The following is a 17,251-nucleotide window of genomic DNA, read 5'->3' on the forward strand; positions in this document are numbered from 1 at the left end:
ACGGGTCAATACTGATCAGCTGGGGAACATATAGGGGCATTACAAAAAGTGGAGGCAGCTGAATCCAACGTGGACAACATACATGATCCTCCTTGAATAGAAAGGATCATCCGTTAGCTTGAAGTTATAGTAGTGATATAGTCTTTGCACCAGGCAGAGAGACATGGGAGAAACCAGCAAAGCATAATTAGCATAACTAGAAAGAAGCCCTAATAAAAGTCTTTGGTAGTTGACAAAAGCCTCCACTCAAGAGTTTAACCAATCACTAAAAGAAAGAGAGGGATTGTTTAAAGCACCAATTGGAGTATTCATGTCGGTTAGAAATCCAGAAATACTTTCACGGTAAACTGGAATGTATGCACAGCGTTGTTTTTATGAGAGCACAAATGCCACCTTGTGCAGCAGCCAAAACATCTAATGCCATTCTATTTTGTAGAACTGTTTTGCGCATCTGTGCGACTTCAGTGTTGAGTAAGGAGATGCTATTTTGTGAGTCACTGAGTGCCCTTATGATGTATTTGTTAAGGGCTTTCACATGCCAAATTACACTTTTTAACCCCACGGATGGAGCAAAAATGGATGCCAAACGATCATAGCGTGTCTGTTTGTTTTACATTTGGGAAGTTAGCTGGGGCAGTGATTGTTTTAATAATGCATCCATGAATCCAGGCAAATCCTAAGGGGCAGTGACCTACCTATCCCGGAGAAAGCCAGGGCCATAGGTTAGTTTCACATATCCAGTGGGTTCCGTTTGGGGCTAGCCATCTGATTCCAGGTTGCTTTATTCAACCAGTAGCAAGCCAGTCGGTAGCCTGAAGTACGCCCGTTTGGGAGCACGTTTCTATAGCTACCCTGGATATTGTATCATATGTATGTCCGGGTATCATATGTATGATTTCTTTGTTTCCAGCATAAAATTGCCTTTTTGACTGAGTCGGCCAATGGTGGGTGTGAACCATAAATATGCATCCCCAATTTGATACATCCCATCCTCAGTACAGTGATAAGTAGGGTTTTGTAACTTAGGCACTCACTGGCAGGTATTGTGGATTTGTAAAATCAGTTCTTATCTTAACAGTTTGAGGGTATGAAAAAGTCCAGTTATGTCCTGGTAAATGCCAAGTCTTATTGATCATGGGCCAAGAAGAAACATTTTGATGAGTGATAGACTTATCCCCAAACATGTTATCTTTACATATTATTTTTTTTTAATTTTTTTTTCAACGTTTTTTATTTATTTTTGGGACAGAGAGAGACAGAGCATGAATGGGGGAGGGGCAGAGAGAGAGGGAGACACAGAATCGGAAACAGGCTCCAGGCTCCGAGCCATCAGCCCAGAGCCTGATGCGGGGCTCGAACTCACGGACCGCGAGATCGTGACCTGGCTGAAGTCGGACGCTTAACCGACTGCGCCACCCAGGCGCCCCTATTTTTGACATATAAGTACCTAGAGGTTGTCAGTCAGTACCTTGTAAAGGGGAAACGCACCAGGATAATTCAGATGTGCTTGACATGGGTGAAACCGCACATCTCCAGCAAGCTGTCTGATTTTATAGTTTGGCATAATGCTGTGTCCATTATAGAAAGGAATTGTTAGTATAAATTGGAGGAAGGAGAATGAAAAAGAAAGATACCACCATCATAAGAGAAGTATGACACTCACAAGAATGAGAAGGCACATTTGTCTGCTAGTTGATTTTTTGTGAAGGGGGTACAGGTTTTATTTTAGACATAGGAACCCATGAAGAGCGCCTCTCTATCTTTACCGCAATGGGAGTATTTAATACGACCTGGTAGGGACCCTTCCATTTTGGAGTTAGTTCCATTCTGTATTAGAATGTCACTCTTTTAAATAAACGAAGTCTTTGGGTTTTTATGGAGTGGGTTTCTAGGAACTGTCAGTTCAGGTTTAGGGAGGATATGGTTTGCATATTTAGAGATTTATGAATTAACCTAGCCTCAAGTGAATGATTTAATAAAGCACTATGGTCTTTATCTATTGATAGGTCTACAGTGAGAAAAGTTTTTTTATATACAATTGTTGGGGGAATCCATCCCCTTTCCAGTTGTTTAAGTAATATACCCATGGGGTCCTGTTACTATCCCCACAGAATAACCAGCAAGAAGATTGTCTATACCTATGCTATTTGTGACAATTTTTCTGAAGTTTACCTCAAGTTGTCTAGTTTAGGCAAACAACATTTAAAGACAATCGGAACTAGAATTTAACATCCATAAAGATGCAATTATTGAGGCAGTCTTTTTCTACCTAAGAACCCCCATCTCCAGAGATAACCAAATTAAGTCTAATTCACTTGTTAAACAAGTTCAGTTTAATAAATTTGGCCTAATTATTTACATAAATTCAGCAAGAACAGCGATCGGTCATATAGATATTTTAAAATTTGCTTTGCTGGAACTTTTTATAAGGAATCTCTAGACTGAACTATTAGAGGTTCTCCAGGACAGAAGCCAAGCCAAGTAGTTGCCATAAGGCATGCCCGCAATGCCTCTTGATTTGGGCGAATTCCTCTTTTCAAGGTCCCCAAGATATGCTGAGGTTCCTGCACTTGCCAGGAATTGACATTCTTTACTCAGCCGGTAAGGCTGCTGGGAACTCTGTAAGCAAGCTATCAGGCCAACATTTCTGAGGGGCTATATGGCTCCATGTTTCATAAGGTCAGTATCAGTTCTTTAGAGCTGTATAGTCATATCTGAGTCTATGCATGTAGCTTTCAAACATGGCATTCCAGTCAAAGCCTTGGTAAAATAACTAGTATTTCTAATGGTGTCCTGTTACAAGAGGAACAGATTCTTATTGAACTTAGGCAAATAAGTATGATTGTCATGGAAGAAAGAACACTCATTGAGTTTGTGGATTTCAGAGGGTTCAGGTAGAGAGAAAAGTTAGATGCTTTAGTTTGTTGACAAATGAATACTTTACCCTATTTTTGTATACCATGGGTACCTTAAGAGAAAGTTTCCTTAATCCAGAAGAGCAAACATTAGAGAACTAGCAATACTTCAAAACGAGAGCTGCAAAACTAAGACCATCTTCTTCAGTTCGTTTAGTCCCATGTTACTAATTCTTGTGCAGTTTCAACGCAACTGTTTACTTCTGGAAATTCTCACCCATTTTAGTTTTAGTATTTTAAAGATGTTAAATACCTGTCTTTGTCCTGAAAGGCCTTTTTATAAATCTTGAAGGTGATTTTGTAAGAGCATCAGAATAATTATAAATGACAAAATCTCAGAAATGGAGATGGTTAACAATCTGATGAGAGTTCATTATGTTGCAATCGATAAGGAAATTCGGTTATTTCTGCGACACATAACACTTCAATAATCAGAATATCAAGTGAATACCTTATTACCAAAGCATATTAAAACTTTAGGAATTGCATTTAAATCTGAGCAGTTACAGCATTTGCCCAAGCAATACCAGTATTTGTTTGACAGTGTTTCCAGAGTAACTTAGCATACCAAAAAAGGCCTAATTGGTCAAAGACTTCATTTACATTGTGAATCCTGGGAAATTTGTTAAACCTTAGAAAGTTATAAAACACATCCTAAAAAGGATCATAGATCATTATACATCTTAAAACTTTAAATTATTTATTTAACCAAGATGGAAAAAAAATCTCAAAAGCAAATATGTAGGGTTAATAGTTGTTAGCAAAACTTAGTTCCTTTACTATTGAGGAATTTTAACTAAGCAATAAAAGACCTGATAAAAAGGAAACATAAAGCTTTGGTGTTCCTGGCAGACAAAAAAGAAAAAAAAAACTTTGTTTCCATTATTCGTATCAAGAGCAGATCAACAGTCCAAGAAAACTTTGTATTTTGAACAGAGAGAAAAGCAGATCTTATACCAGTGTACTTTTATAACCCACTCATTGCAACCTTCGTCCATCCTGACCACACATAAAACTCCTTTCCAAAGATTTTCAGTCATGAACCTTCTACAACTTTCTTTTGCCTTCAGATTTTGTCCCAAGCTATTTTTCTTCAAACAACCAGTCTGATTTAGGACAAAATTACTTTCTTTTACCTTCAACAAAAATGTACTTCCATTCCTTATATCTTTCTTACACATCTCCTACTTTTTTACATACAGAGCTGTTTCCCTTATTTCCATCCGTCTTAGCTACATTTAGCAGAATTTTAACTCTTAGACACCTGAGTCTCCAGTGAAAGCATAGTAGTAACCAATTGTGAACTGTTACTAGAATTCTTTAGATGGCAAACTTATGAATCATTTAAGCACACAGCATGTTTACTAACAGACCCAAATAGTCCTAGTTTCTCGTCAGTAAGTCAAAAGCACAAACCTACGTTCAATAATTAATGTTTTAGCATTCCATTCTGTTTGGAAAAGACCCACATGTCCAATGAATTTAATCCTAATTTATCAACCAAACTTTAAAGTTTCAGGTTACCAAAGACTTTGAAAGCTATCTTAACAATTACCCATGAAAAGTTTGAGACAGACAAAATTAACCATTATTTTAATGTTTATTTATTTATTTTTGAGACAGAGAGAGATGTTATGCCCAGAATTCGTGATCCCCAAAGACCACCAGGGAGCCGAGTCTGATGCAAAGCAAAAGAGCCTTTATTCCAGCTAGCTCGAGCTCAATCCCCTACCTGCATCCACACAGCAGTGAGATACCAGGAAGAGAGAGCGAGTTTCAAAAGGACAAAGGTTTTATTGGGGCCTAGGGGCAGTTGGTGAGGTAATGGCTATGGCCTCAGCCGATTGGCTGGGGAAGGGTCCGAGTCCTGTTAGGCAGGTGGGGGGGGGGGGTTACTCAAGGGGAGGAGGTGTGGTCAAGTTGAAGGACACAGAAGAAGATGGAGTCCGCTGGCTGGCGTAGGCCCGCCCTTTCAAGAGATGGAGCATGAGTGGGGGAGGGGCAGAGAGAGAGGGAGACACAGAATCTGAAGCAGGCTCCAGGCTCTGAGCTGTCAGCACAGAGCCCAACGTGGAGCTCAACCCCACGAACCATGAGATCCTGACCTGAGCTGAGGTTGGACATTCAACAGACTGAGGCACCCAGTCCCCCCTCCATTTTCCAAATTTAAATCAAATTTAGTTAACATTGAGTGTAGTCTTGGTTTCAGGGGTGGAATTTAGGGCTTCGGCCCTTACATGTAACACCCACTGCCAACCCCCACAGGGGCCCTCCATAACACCTGTTGCAAATGGAGACCACCCACTTCTCCCCTCTAGCAACCCTCACTTTCTTCTCTACACTTAAGGGTTCTCCTGGGACACGTAGGTGTCTCAGCCAGTGAGGACTCTGATGTCAGTCAGCTCATGATCTCAGGGTTTGAGAGTTCAAGCCCTGTGTCCGGTGCTGTGATGACAGCTCAGAGCCTGGAGCCTGCTCTGGATTCTGTGTCTCCCCCTCTCTCTGCCACTCCCCTGGTCATGCTCTGTATCTCTCTCTCTCTCTCTCTCTCTCTCTCTCTCTCTCTCTCTCTCTCTTTCAAATACACAGAAAACAAATTTTTTTGAAGAGTCTCCTATGGCTTGCCTCCCTCTGTGATTTTATCTTATTTTATTTATTCTTCCCTTGCCCTATGTTCTTCTGTTTTGTTTTTTATTCCACATACAAGTGATTACATGGCACTTTCTCACTGAAAGAGCTCAACAGGGCTAACTGGATGTTAGATCTCAAAAGACATTAACACATGAAATCTATTTTTCCTGTGGATTTGATTCTAAATTGGGCAGAATCATGGGTAGAATGCAAACAGTGTATGTGCATCTGAGCCACGAAGGGAAGCCACAGAAAATAACCATGCTAGGTCATCCTGTAGAAATTTTGGGATCCAACTTTCTCTTCCTGGATTAAAATCTGTATATCACACATGCAACCACACACACACACACACACACACACACACACACAATATTTGATCTGGATCTCATGATGGCCTCCATAAGCATCCATTCAGCTCCCCAGATGACTATGACCAGCTCTTCCTGGGTGGCCTTGTGTCACGTGTTCCACCCACACCTGAGGAAGTCCACACCCCTGGCTTTGTAATCCGTGGGGGAGGTCCTAAGAGGGAGTCTTGCACGCTGCTTTATGACCAGCAGGGGGCGCCAATGGCCAGTACAGGCATTGCCTAGACTTGCAGGAGGACCTGGCATTGGGCACTTGCTGAGGCTGGCAGGTCGGAGTCTCCATGCCTTGCACTGCAGCCTGAGCATTTCGTGGGGGCATAAAGGCGACCATGAACATTTTCAGAAGTTCTGGTGGGTCTAGGATTCCCTCATTGTGACTCTTAATTTTGGCCGTGCTGGACCCTGGACTCTGAGCTAAAATAGACAACATTGCGCTGCTCAGGCCACTGGTGATTATATGTTTTCCAGATATTCCAGGAACTTTTATTTCAAAATATAAATCCAGTTAAGTCAAGATGTTAAATTTTTTAAAATGTTGACAATTAGCAAATGAGATTGCATATGGGAAAACCAGTAGGTGGCCTCACATAGGGTGATGTTGGAGCAATTCTGGCAATAGGAACAGTGTTATTTGGTCTTGACAAATCCTGCCACTTAAACTGGATTTCTCAAGGAAATCTTAATTCACAGATTTCACCCTGCAATTCATAAGGGTATTAATGGGGCTCCAAAGAAGGCAGTATGACTGTGTTTTCACCTGTTCATGTGAGAGCACAGGCATCCTTAAAAGTACACCTGAAAATGGCGAACACTTCATCTTTCATTAGTTTAAATTGAAATCATGTATTTCCTACACAGTAGATCCTGGACATGGCTCCAATCCATAGGTGAAGCAAAATATTCTGAAGGAGAAACCAAAAATGGGTAAAATAATAAGGTATATTCTATGTTCACAATGAAGATAATCTGTCAAAGAGTCCAGGCTACAAAGATGATGAGAAACATGAACTTAAAATATATGTAGAATATAGTTAGAAAACTAAACATTTATGGATGTCACCCACCTGCATCTCAAAGGCATTTGAATGTATACATCACACACAAAGTATGGCAAATAACAGATACAATTTCAATAACAGAAATACACTCCATAGATAGATAATAAAGACCCGATGAAGACAGTAGAGATACATGATAGAAACACAGATAGATGACACATAGACATGACAGGGAAACAGGTGGTATAATGGTTCTTTTGAGACAACTCTCCATCCTTACTACCCACTTGGAAGATTCTGGGCCATTCTGAGATTTGGAGACCAAGAGAAGCTGGGGTTTCATTCAAGTATGAAGGCCGGCTCACTCAAGCCCCGGGAAGAACCCACATGTCAGTACCAAAGCATTCAGACAGGAGCAAAAGTCTAGTCCTCAGAGATGGGTCAGCTCCGTGCTCCAGGAAGGTCTGGAATGGACTGGCTGAGGTCACTACATGGAGGAGAGCAATCTGTGACCTCATTCTAATAATGCCAGAGATAATACTGTCTAAAACTCCATTGAAAACCCAACAATTTTATAGCAAAAGGTGAAAACCCAATGGAATATATAATCATTGAAAAAACAGGTCCAAGCTTGGTGCATGCCAATGGATATTTTAAGAAAAGTGAAAGGTATGCTTCTCTTCTGGCCCCCACTAACCACCCACCCCTCAAGAATCTGGTCTATTCTACTTGGGGAGTGGTCCTGAGAGTGACTGGTGCCAGGCTGGTACGATGAAGGGATGGGCTGTTTGTGAGGTGAGACCAACTGGGAATTGAGAGGATGAGGATTGGGAAGGGTGTGGTGATGGGTGGGGCAGGGGTAAGAATGCTGCCAGTAAGGGTGGGGCAGTGGTCCCATGCCATTGAGTGAGGCCAGGCTGAGGCCGGGGGAAGCTGTGGGCAGGGCTGGATGGCACCAGGCTGGGAGAGGGCCATGCCTTGAGGGCAATGGACAGAGGCCACAGGAGCAGCCTCCTGGAGAAGATAGGAAAGGCCAAATGAAAAGTGCACACGACGTCCAATACACTCCAATCTTCAAGGAGGGAAACCATCCAGACTGCCGACGGCATTGCACTTGGAGGCCCTCCCCCTAGTCCAGTGAGAATTCTTGATGCCTCTCAATGCATCTGTTTGTGATGGATGATATCAGATAACCTATTAATATCATCTAACACAGTTTCCGTGCACGTCATAAAGTCAAAAAATCTTTGGCATAGTAGTTGAACCTCCATGATGTATTACCGAAGATATTAGGCATTTCATACATAGAACCCCCAGAGAAGACTTACAACATTGATAATATTATCCACAGTTAAATGCGTTGCAAAAGGGGAGTGAAGTTAACAATGTAAAACAGCAATCACATGACCTGAATAAAATGAATATTAGAAAAAGAGCCCGATTTTTATGGTTTTGTCAGAAGGAATGAGACAGTAATGGGGCAGTGGGCAGGGCCTGAGTCAGGGGCCAGGGAAAGGGAACAGCCTCTGACTCAAGTCACACAGAGTCTGCATGGATGGAGTTTTGGGTGGGGCTCACCCTGTGACTCCTGTACTTCCCTCCTGGTTTAAGTGACATTGGATGGCCAACAGCTAGTTGCTCTGCCTTCTGGCTGCACAGATCTGCAGAGAGAGAGAGGGGAGCATTCCCCAAAGAATGCTCTTTAGGGCGAAGGAGCAGGCGTGTGCTCTTCCTAAGGGAGGATTCCTCTCTGCAGACCTATGGGATTTCCCTCCGTCCTCCTCAGAGTTTGTCCTGAGGGAGAGAAGAAAGATAGCGTGTTCCTAAGGTGATATTTTGACCAGCACCTGCCCAGCCTGTCAAATATTGCTGTGTCACAAAATCCTATGGAGGGCAGTAAATCACAAGCCAGGCCTCCAAAAGGCAGCCAATATGTGCATCTCTTGTCATAGGGTTCCAGCATATGCATACATGAAGCCTCACCAACGGATCCCATTATGGGCCAAAGACAGACTGAGCCTGCCCAGTGCATATTGGAGGTACACAGGATCACAAGGAAATATTTTTATAGTTTATTTATTTTATCTTCAGGGAGACCAGGTGGGGGGGGGAGAGTGGGGGAGGGGCAGAGCGGGAAGGAGAGAGAGAGAATCCCAAGCAGGCTCTGCCCTGACAGTGCAGAGCCAGACACCGGGCTTGAATTCATGAGCTCTGAGATCATGACCTGAAATCAGGAGTCGGATGCTTAACCGACTGAGCTACCCAGGTGCCCAATCACACAAAAATGATTCTAATAAGCATGTATTTACACACTACAGCTGGGTTTGCCTGAGGTTCTGAAAGTCGAAGCAGACCTAGGTCCTATCAAGCTCCTCTTTCCTGACAATTAAGCTTTGACAAAGTAAATAATTATAAGTAATCTTCAAAGCTGAGAAAGAAACGAATGCACCTTATGTCCTATTTGGAAAATGTTTATTAAATGTGAAAAAAAGGAAACATAGCTTCATGATAACATTTCATAACGAAAATGAAGAAAGCGGGTAATATATTCCCCAGTACAATTGGCAAAAAACTACCATCACAGAGTCTACCGAATTAATCTCTTCTTCGAATTTGCAAAGGAAACAGTTGGATCCTTTATTCAGAATCCCCAAATTGTACATTTGCAAAACAAACACATTTAATTTCATAGGTTATATTTACATTGAGGCTTACAACTTATTATTATAATTTCACTAAATTTCTTAAATATGTATTTACATAAAATAAACTTTACATCCACGTTGATAAGTATCATGTGAAAAATAACATATATTACCTAAAGAAAAAGTGTGTTCTGTGTTGGGGCAAGGGGTGTATGTATACACACGACACAAGCGTGACATCCAAGTATGACCAGGGCTCCAATTTTGTACATCGAGCCCAACAGGGGAATTGCTGATGCACCATATGCCATACCTGAAACCTATTTTCAATTAGCAGTCATCTCCTCAGGGTCACTGAGTTGGAGGTCAAGATTCCAAGGCCATGAGGTGTCTCACTGACAATCGCACTCATCTGAGGATGATGAAAGCTGCAGGTGATCAAAGAGGACACTCAATGGGATGCACACACAGCCTCCTTCAGACTGTGTGTGACGGGAGGGACCTGACCAGTGGGGGCTGGCGTCTCGGGAGGTGCCAGACAGGGAGCTGCTATGAACCTGGAGCTCCAGCTGCCTTCATCCAGGCGGCTGAAGACCATTCCCATGGGCTGGCTGGGTGTCTGTGGACAGGTGGACAGGGGGCCACGGTGCACACCTGGAGAGTGTCCAAGTGATGTTGGGGGCGGGGAGGCTGGAGGCTCATGCTTTGCACCAAGGCAGGTGTCTTCCTGAGCACGTGGGCTGCCCCCTTGAGACCACATGCACTTCTCCTTTCAGGATGACACAGACTCTGGTGAAACCCCACACAGGGGCGTCCTGTGGTCTTGTGGGGTTGATGAAAGGGGGTCCATCGTGGTTTCTTTCGAGGGTTCTGGCACGTGTCTTTGGGGAGCAGGGCCCATCTCTTGCCTGGTGTCTGGATGTGGGGCTGGGGACTCGGAGCCAAACGGGTTGGAGGAGGATCAGAGCTCACCTCAGGATGCTTGGCTGGTGCCTGGGCATGGCCAGTGCCCTGCGCCCTGGAAACAGTCTGGAGACCTTCAAGGGAGGCACATCGGGGCCGGTGTTGTCTCAGCTGGACACCAAGGCCAGGATTCCGGGCAGAGAGTTGGTGTGCCAGGGCAGGCAGGGCAGGTGGGGCAGGTGTCCCCACTTGCTTCGGCAAGGGGTCCCCACTTCCTTCCTGTCGGCCAGCAGGTGGGAAGGTGCTCGCCACAAGTCTCCCCAGAGGAGCAGCCAACGGGGACAGCTGTGTCGTGTCAGGCGTCCCGCTAGGAGGCTCAACCGGGACGTGCGGCTCCAGCACGGACACCCTCTTGGTGGCGTACATGGGCATCGGCCTGTGCGGATGCTGTGGGAACACACAACACACAGACAACAGGCCATTAGTCTTTCCTCCCCACCAAGGACACATGCACGACAAGCACAGCAAAGAAACAGACAGAAACGCCAAGACCTCAGTCCATTGCAAACAACTGGGAGAGACAGGAAAGGATTCTACTGACAGAGGATGAGGGCCTCAAGCTCAGTGCCAATCAGGAAGAAACACTGGGCAGTAGCCTCTTGATGCTTTGATTCCACCGGAGCAACAGACCAGAAAGGTTATGCATCGTGCCTGCCTCCCGAAGTGGACAAGCACGTCCATTCAGGCTTCTAGGGAAAGTACAGGCATCCTGCAGGTGGAGGTTTGCGGTGGGGGCTACTGAGTTCCATGGCCAACTTGGGAGTATGTGTCACAAAGAAAGATGCGTGGTCTTCCAGAGAGGTATCTAGGTGTTGCAAGAGTTTCCTGATATAGTGTTCTCACCCCCCTCCCCCACCAGCCACACTGTTATCACACATATAAGGGATCCTGCAAAAGCATGGACACCCAGGGGAACTGGGTGAAAAGGACTCCCAGAGAAATCACCTTGGTTGAAGTTGAAACCCCTCTGCTCCCAGGAGGGCAATGAAGCCCACCCCTGTCCCGGGGAAAGAAGAAGAGCAGGAACAGGGGACACTCACCCTCTCATAGTCACAGGGTTCTGTGGATTCCCTCCAGGTTCACTGCTGCCTTCCTGGGCATCTCCTGGGGAATCTCTGGAGCAGCGCCTTCCTCTGCTGACCTTCTCGCCTGCACAACAACACTTGGGAAGTAGAAGGAGCTGCATTGCCTGTCTTCCACATTCTCCTTGGTTCCAGATTCTCCCTCAGCTTCCTGGAGTCCCTGGCCTGGGGGCCCAGGGCCCATCCCAGTGTCTCATGGTGCACCAGCTGCTTGATGCTTTGTGCCCAAAGGCTCTGCAGTTCTTACACTTTACCTATGTGAGGGAAGGTGGAGAGACTCAGTGAATGAGCAGGAACGAAAATCCAAGTGTAAAGAACATGAGAAGTGTGGGAGATAAGTTTAGGAATCCCCTGGCCTTACACCAATGGGTTAACAATGCATAAAGAAATTCAAAGCCATAGAATGCTCACCCAAACACCCGAGTTTGGGTAAACCAGATTGGCACCCCAAGAATAGGGAGGTGCAAAGGCACCCAAAATAGAAAGTGGGTGCAGAGTCCCCAGAATTGAGAGGGAGGGACAAAGGCCCAAATTAGGAACAGGTGCAAAGGCTCCCAATACAAAATTATATGAGGTAAGCAAGATCAGGCATGCAGGGCAAAAATGCCCCCCAATTAGTTCTATAGCAGAAAAGCTGCTTTCACAGGAGGAAAGGGCAAATTTAGGTAAACTAGTGAATTGGAGTATGGATGCTGCACTGTAGGCCAAGCAGCCTGGAGAGGAGATGGTTAACAAAAGAAAAGGTGCCTTGTTAACCCTGAGGCTATTCTCCCTGTCTGTCTCATCCCCCTAAGCTGGAAAAGATAACAGGCACAGTGCCTCCTGTCTGCCCTTAACAATTGTCTGCCTATCTGCCCGGGGCCAGGATTTTGTTTAATACTGACCCAAACCCCAAACACTGTATATCTTCAAAACCCCCATTTTCCCTCACATCCCCAAGTTAATGTTCACAGTTTCTTGGTCTCTTTGTGCATGCCCATCACGTTTGTAAGCCTTCTGATCTTAATAAATGAGGAGCAAGAACCCTGATTTGGAGCTCTTATCTTTGCCCGGAGATTAGCCGTCTCTTTCTTTAATCCTGTGTCCCCTTTTTCCTGGACAAAAGAGAACTTTAGACTTACACTCTACGACAGAGAAGGACATATTCTGGGAGTGGGAGATGGGTTCTGGACAGGGTACATCATATACGACTCGTGAGCTCCAGGATATTTAATATGTCTGAACCTCTGTGGGGGGAGGGACCACAGCAGGGATTGGAGATTTCAGATGGAATAGAAATGAGCCACGTGGAAAGACTTGGACAAACACCAGCCTAGACCTGACCTATGTACAAGTAAGTTTGATCCACAGATCTGAAGGTCCTAATGAGCCTGCTGGGGAGATTCCAAGGCAGACCATCCTTGGCTAGGAAAGGATAACTGACAGAAGGACACAGAGCTTGTCATGTGCAATCCCCATCTCCAGAATAGTGACTCTCCCCCCCCCCCCCCCCACTGCTTCACCACACCTCCAAGGATCCACTTACCCTAGGATCTTCCTCCACTGGCCTGGGAGTCCTGCACACCATGGATACCCTGTGTTGCCTCTTCATTTTGGGGCATTCAAGGGTCTGTAAAATTCCTGCTTGGTATGACCTCCTGCCATCTGCCCCACTCCTTGGAGGGTCAGGTCAGCCCTCCGTGGATAGGGATTTTTGGATTTCCTGAGTCAAAAGAGAAAGGAGAGTCATATTCACATAGATACTTGACTCTTTCATGTATCCCTTCTCCCAACAAGCATGAGGGGGCGTCATGACCTCCAGGTCAAATACAGTCCTCACCCTGCATGACCTCTCCTTCCTGCATGTTCTACACAGTCTCCTGAGGATCCATCCCCAGCAGGAAAGCCTTAGGAAAGGCAGGGGAGGTGGTCTTGAATGACTCATTGGAGAGACTTTCGTGAAGTCTCTCAGCTGTACTCTGGTATGAAAACCACAGGAAATACTGCCCTGACTTACACGAGAAATACTGTCCCAACATACACAAGTATGCTTGACTCTCAAAAAACAGAACTGCCCATTTGACATAAAAGGAAGCCATTTTCAAATACAAAATCAATTCCAAAAACCTAGTATCCCTTCTGCTAGATTGGAATCTTCCAAAGTGAATATCTGAACTCTTTTATTTATGGTTTCTTTCCAGATCCCCACTCTGAATTTCCTTGTAAACCATGGGAAATGAATATCAAAACTCCGGTGAACTCGGAGTGAATTTTTTAGGCTTTCAGACCCCATGGCGAAATGGAGCAGGATGCTGTCACTGCTCCCGCATGCCCCCACAGCAATCAGACTCTGAGGTTCAGTTCCTTTGGAATCTGAACCTCATGTCCTCAGGAACATTGAGAGCCATCCCTTTCCTCAGTCTCTGCCCTCAGAATACTCTTCAACAGTAAAGAGTCCTTCACTTGGTGAGTAGAGGCACATCACAACCTCCATTTCCTCCCTGTCCTATTTCTCTGCCAGCTTGTGTGAGGCCCAAATCGTTCCAACCCACCTGAAATGCAAATATGCTCCTCCTGTGTGTCAGGAGACACCCAGAATGGCATGTGGCAGGTGGACTCCAGTGGAAGAGACTCAGCATCCGGTGTGCCCGAGGGCCGGTCAGTGAGGGACACTTCCTTCCTTCCCAGACTGTTATACTTGGCCAAGGTCATGTGACCTCTTAGGCACTTTAATCCCATCTATCCTATCACCTTGTTGCTCCTCAATTCTAGACCCTAGGAAGTCATCACTAGGTATTAGACACTAGGTACTAGATACTAGATATTACACACTAGGAACTAATAGGAATTCATAGGAACAAATGTGCTTTAAACAGTGAGTAAGGAATTCATTGATGGGAACTTGAATGTCAGGCATTTTCTCACGAACTTCAGGTGCTTAGCCTTTTTTCTACTCTTCAGGCCTGACTGGCCACTCCCTACATCCCTTTCAGCTCTGATTGGCCCCCAATTCTCCTCTGTGTCAGGGAGGGGAGAAATCCTCCAAATACCCAGCATAATCCTCCAAATCTCTCCAATATCATTATAGAAAGCCAGCCTTAAAGCTCAAGAATCTCCAGGCCAAGCTGAACGCCATATCCTGTGAATACAGCCAGATGAATGGTCCCTCCACATGTCCAGATCACACCCACCTACAACACACAAAATATGGCCCACAAGGGACTGTGAGTGAGTGAGTAGTGAGTGAGGGTGGGTGAGTGTGCACTTGGGCAGGCATGTATCTCAAAGCCTGTAGTGGGATCCCTGCACTGCTTCCTGAGACCTCTGTCCCTTCTTGTTCTTCCTCTTGGTAGCTCTGGCTCTGCCGGGGAGACAAGGGACTTGGTTAATGGCCGTTGCCCTCTGAGGTGGGACGTCCCTGGCTGAACTGTTGAGCCGGTAGATGTTTGGTTCACGGTGATCCTTTCCCATCTCATCTCTGTATTTGGACTGGTGAATCAGGACTGCGTCGGGGGGAAGGGCAAATTCTAATTTCCTGAGGTTGAATTCAGACTTGGGACGGTGGCTTTCTTGGAGGAATCTCCACTGGTCTAACGTGATTGCTGGCGGTGGTGTCTCTTCCACGTGATCCTCCAATTGTGGCACCTCGATGTTGGGGTCGGTTTCGGGCCCCCCTTGGGCCGCAGCCGTGCCTGCGTGGTCAGCCTGGAGGGATGTGGATTCCCCAGCACCTGGCTCACTCTCACGGTCTCTTTCCAATTCACTCTTCTGGGTGTAAAAGAGGACATAGGCATGTTGGCTCAGGGCAGACGTCGCATCACTGGCGGTTACCTTCGCATCATCCATTTTGTACCACTGGCCGTTCCCAGCTTTGATGTAACAGAAGTAATGTCCGCTGTGACAATTCCAGCCCGCGTGCACCAGCACGGCATAGAGCACATAAGTCAGCGACCCCCCGTTCTGCCCAGAGACGTATCGTCGCATGTCAAGGCGCTCAGGATATTGCACTTCCTTAGCCAGTTTGCTGCCCGTGAAATGGCAGAATCGTTTCAATACCAGCATCAGGACCTTGGAGCAAGTGTGCAAAGTCAACGTCTTGGAAGCAGGTACCTTGTCGAGACAAGTACTACAACGATAGGCATTTTCACCATCCAACTGTTCGGGCTTCACCAAGTGTTGCAAAGCTTGGCTCACACTCTGAGCTGCCCTGATATCCAGGCTAATGTCCAGGTAAGGGTCCAAAGTGCTGGAGACACCCTGGCAGTGGAGACACTGGATTTGAGACCTCCAGTACCCGCCAAAGATTTGCTGGATGAGGGTGGCGTCCTGAGCCTGAGGCTCTGAAGGCTTGTCCTCACGCAAACACGCTTCCTGCATAGCATCCAGAGTGAACATCAGAAACTCATGGGCATCCTCCTGCCTGTGTGTGTGGAAGGCAGCGAGCAGTTTTGGCGGAGGCCGGATCACATCTCCCGGACGGCAGAGGGCCCGGGTCACGTGAGCCTGCAGAGCACACAGCACGCAGAATGGCTGCCTCCCACAGCTTCGGGAGTGCTCCTGGGACAGCATGTAGCTGGCGAGGGGTGGTGTGTACGTCAGACACTGCAGCACCGCATTCGCATAGCATGTGTTCCCCAGGTTCTGCAGGCCAGCCCCAACCACAGAAGGTCTCCTCCAACTCACAGGTTTCTTTGCGGGGGGCAGACCTGTTGACGCGGGAGCCCAACCGTTAGGCAGGTCGCAGGGTGTGTGCGATGACGGTGACGGCTTCTCAGGTAGAGTGGGTCCTCCGTGGCCTTCAGCACCACCCGTATTTGACCCGCAAGAGTTGAGGTTTGGAAAGACATGGAACTGAGACTCCTCTCGGCAGTGGGGAGAGGGCGTCTCCATGTCTCCTGAAACGTGGAGCCTCACGTTGCAGAGCGATGCTTCTCTCAGGAGGCCAGTCTCAGAATGATGGCTGTGGCCCTCTCCTCAGCCCTCCTTAAGCTCGCCCCCCCCCCACCTGACTAGGACCACGTCATCCAATCAGCTACCAGCTGGAGTTGGATGAAGGGTCTTAGGGTGTGGTCACTCTTCTGCAGACAGAAGACTCAGCCCAGCCTTCCTCCTGCCCCTCCCTCCTCAAGAGGCACACACACGTTTCACCACTTTCTCCACCTCCCTCATTTCCATTGCTCCCTTTCTGGAAAGACTGACTTGAGCATTTCCACGAGGTTTCCATGGAAGAGGTAGTCTCCATGTCTCCAGAAACAGCTTTTACAAGATCTCCCATGTGGAGCCTCACGTTGCACAGTGATGGTTCTATCAAGAGGCCAGTCTCAGGGGCGCCTGGGTGGCTCAGTCAGTTGAGCTTCTGGCTCCATCTCAGGTCATGATCTCACCGTCTGTGAGTTTGAGCCCCTCGTCAAGCTCTGTGCTGACAGCTTGGAGCTTGGAGCCTGCTTTGGATTCTGTGTCTCCCTCTCTCTTTCTTTGACCCTCCCCTGTTCATGCTCTGTGTCTCTCTGTCTCAAAAATAAACATTAAAAAATTTTTTTAAAAAAGAGGTCAGTCTCTGAATGATAGCTGTGGCCCTCTTTTCAGCCCTTTACAGCCTGCCCCACCCAGCTGACTAGGAACAGGTCATCCAATTAGCTACAAACTTGAGATTCATTTAAAGGTGTT

The 17,251-nt window shown here is 46.3% G+C and overlaps 1 protein-coding gene across 1 annotated transcript; it reads right to left on the reverse strand.

Moving 5' to 3' along the window:
- Positions 1-14,849: 14,849 nt before the first annotated feature.
- On the reverse strand, positions 14,850-16,510 carry LOC131506344 (ubiquitin carboxyl-terminal hydrolase 17-like protein 6). The gene has a single exon (XM_058719880.1). It carries the CDS (start codon positions 16,472-16,474, stop codon positions 14,867-14,869), a length of 1,608 nt encoding a protein of 535 aa, XP_058575863.1. The 5' UTR covers positions 16,475-16,510; the 3' UTR covers positions 14,850-14,866.
- Positions 16,511-17,251: the final 741 nt, after the last annotated feature.

This window comes from Neofelis nebulosa, chromosome 3 (assembly GCF_028018385.1).
Source record: "Neofelis nebulosa isolate mNeoNeb1 chromosome 3, mNeoNeb1.pri, whole genome shotgun sequence".
NCBI lineage: Eukaryota > Metazoa > Chordata > Mammalia > Carnivora > Felidae > Neofelis > Neofelis nebulosa.

What these genes read in the sequence shown, in the direction of transcription:
- LOC131506344 (XM_058719880.1), bottom strand. Translation starts at nt 16,474, where the DNA reads ATGGAGACGCCCTCTCCCCACTGCCGAGAGGAGTCTCAGTTCCATGTC.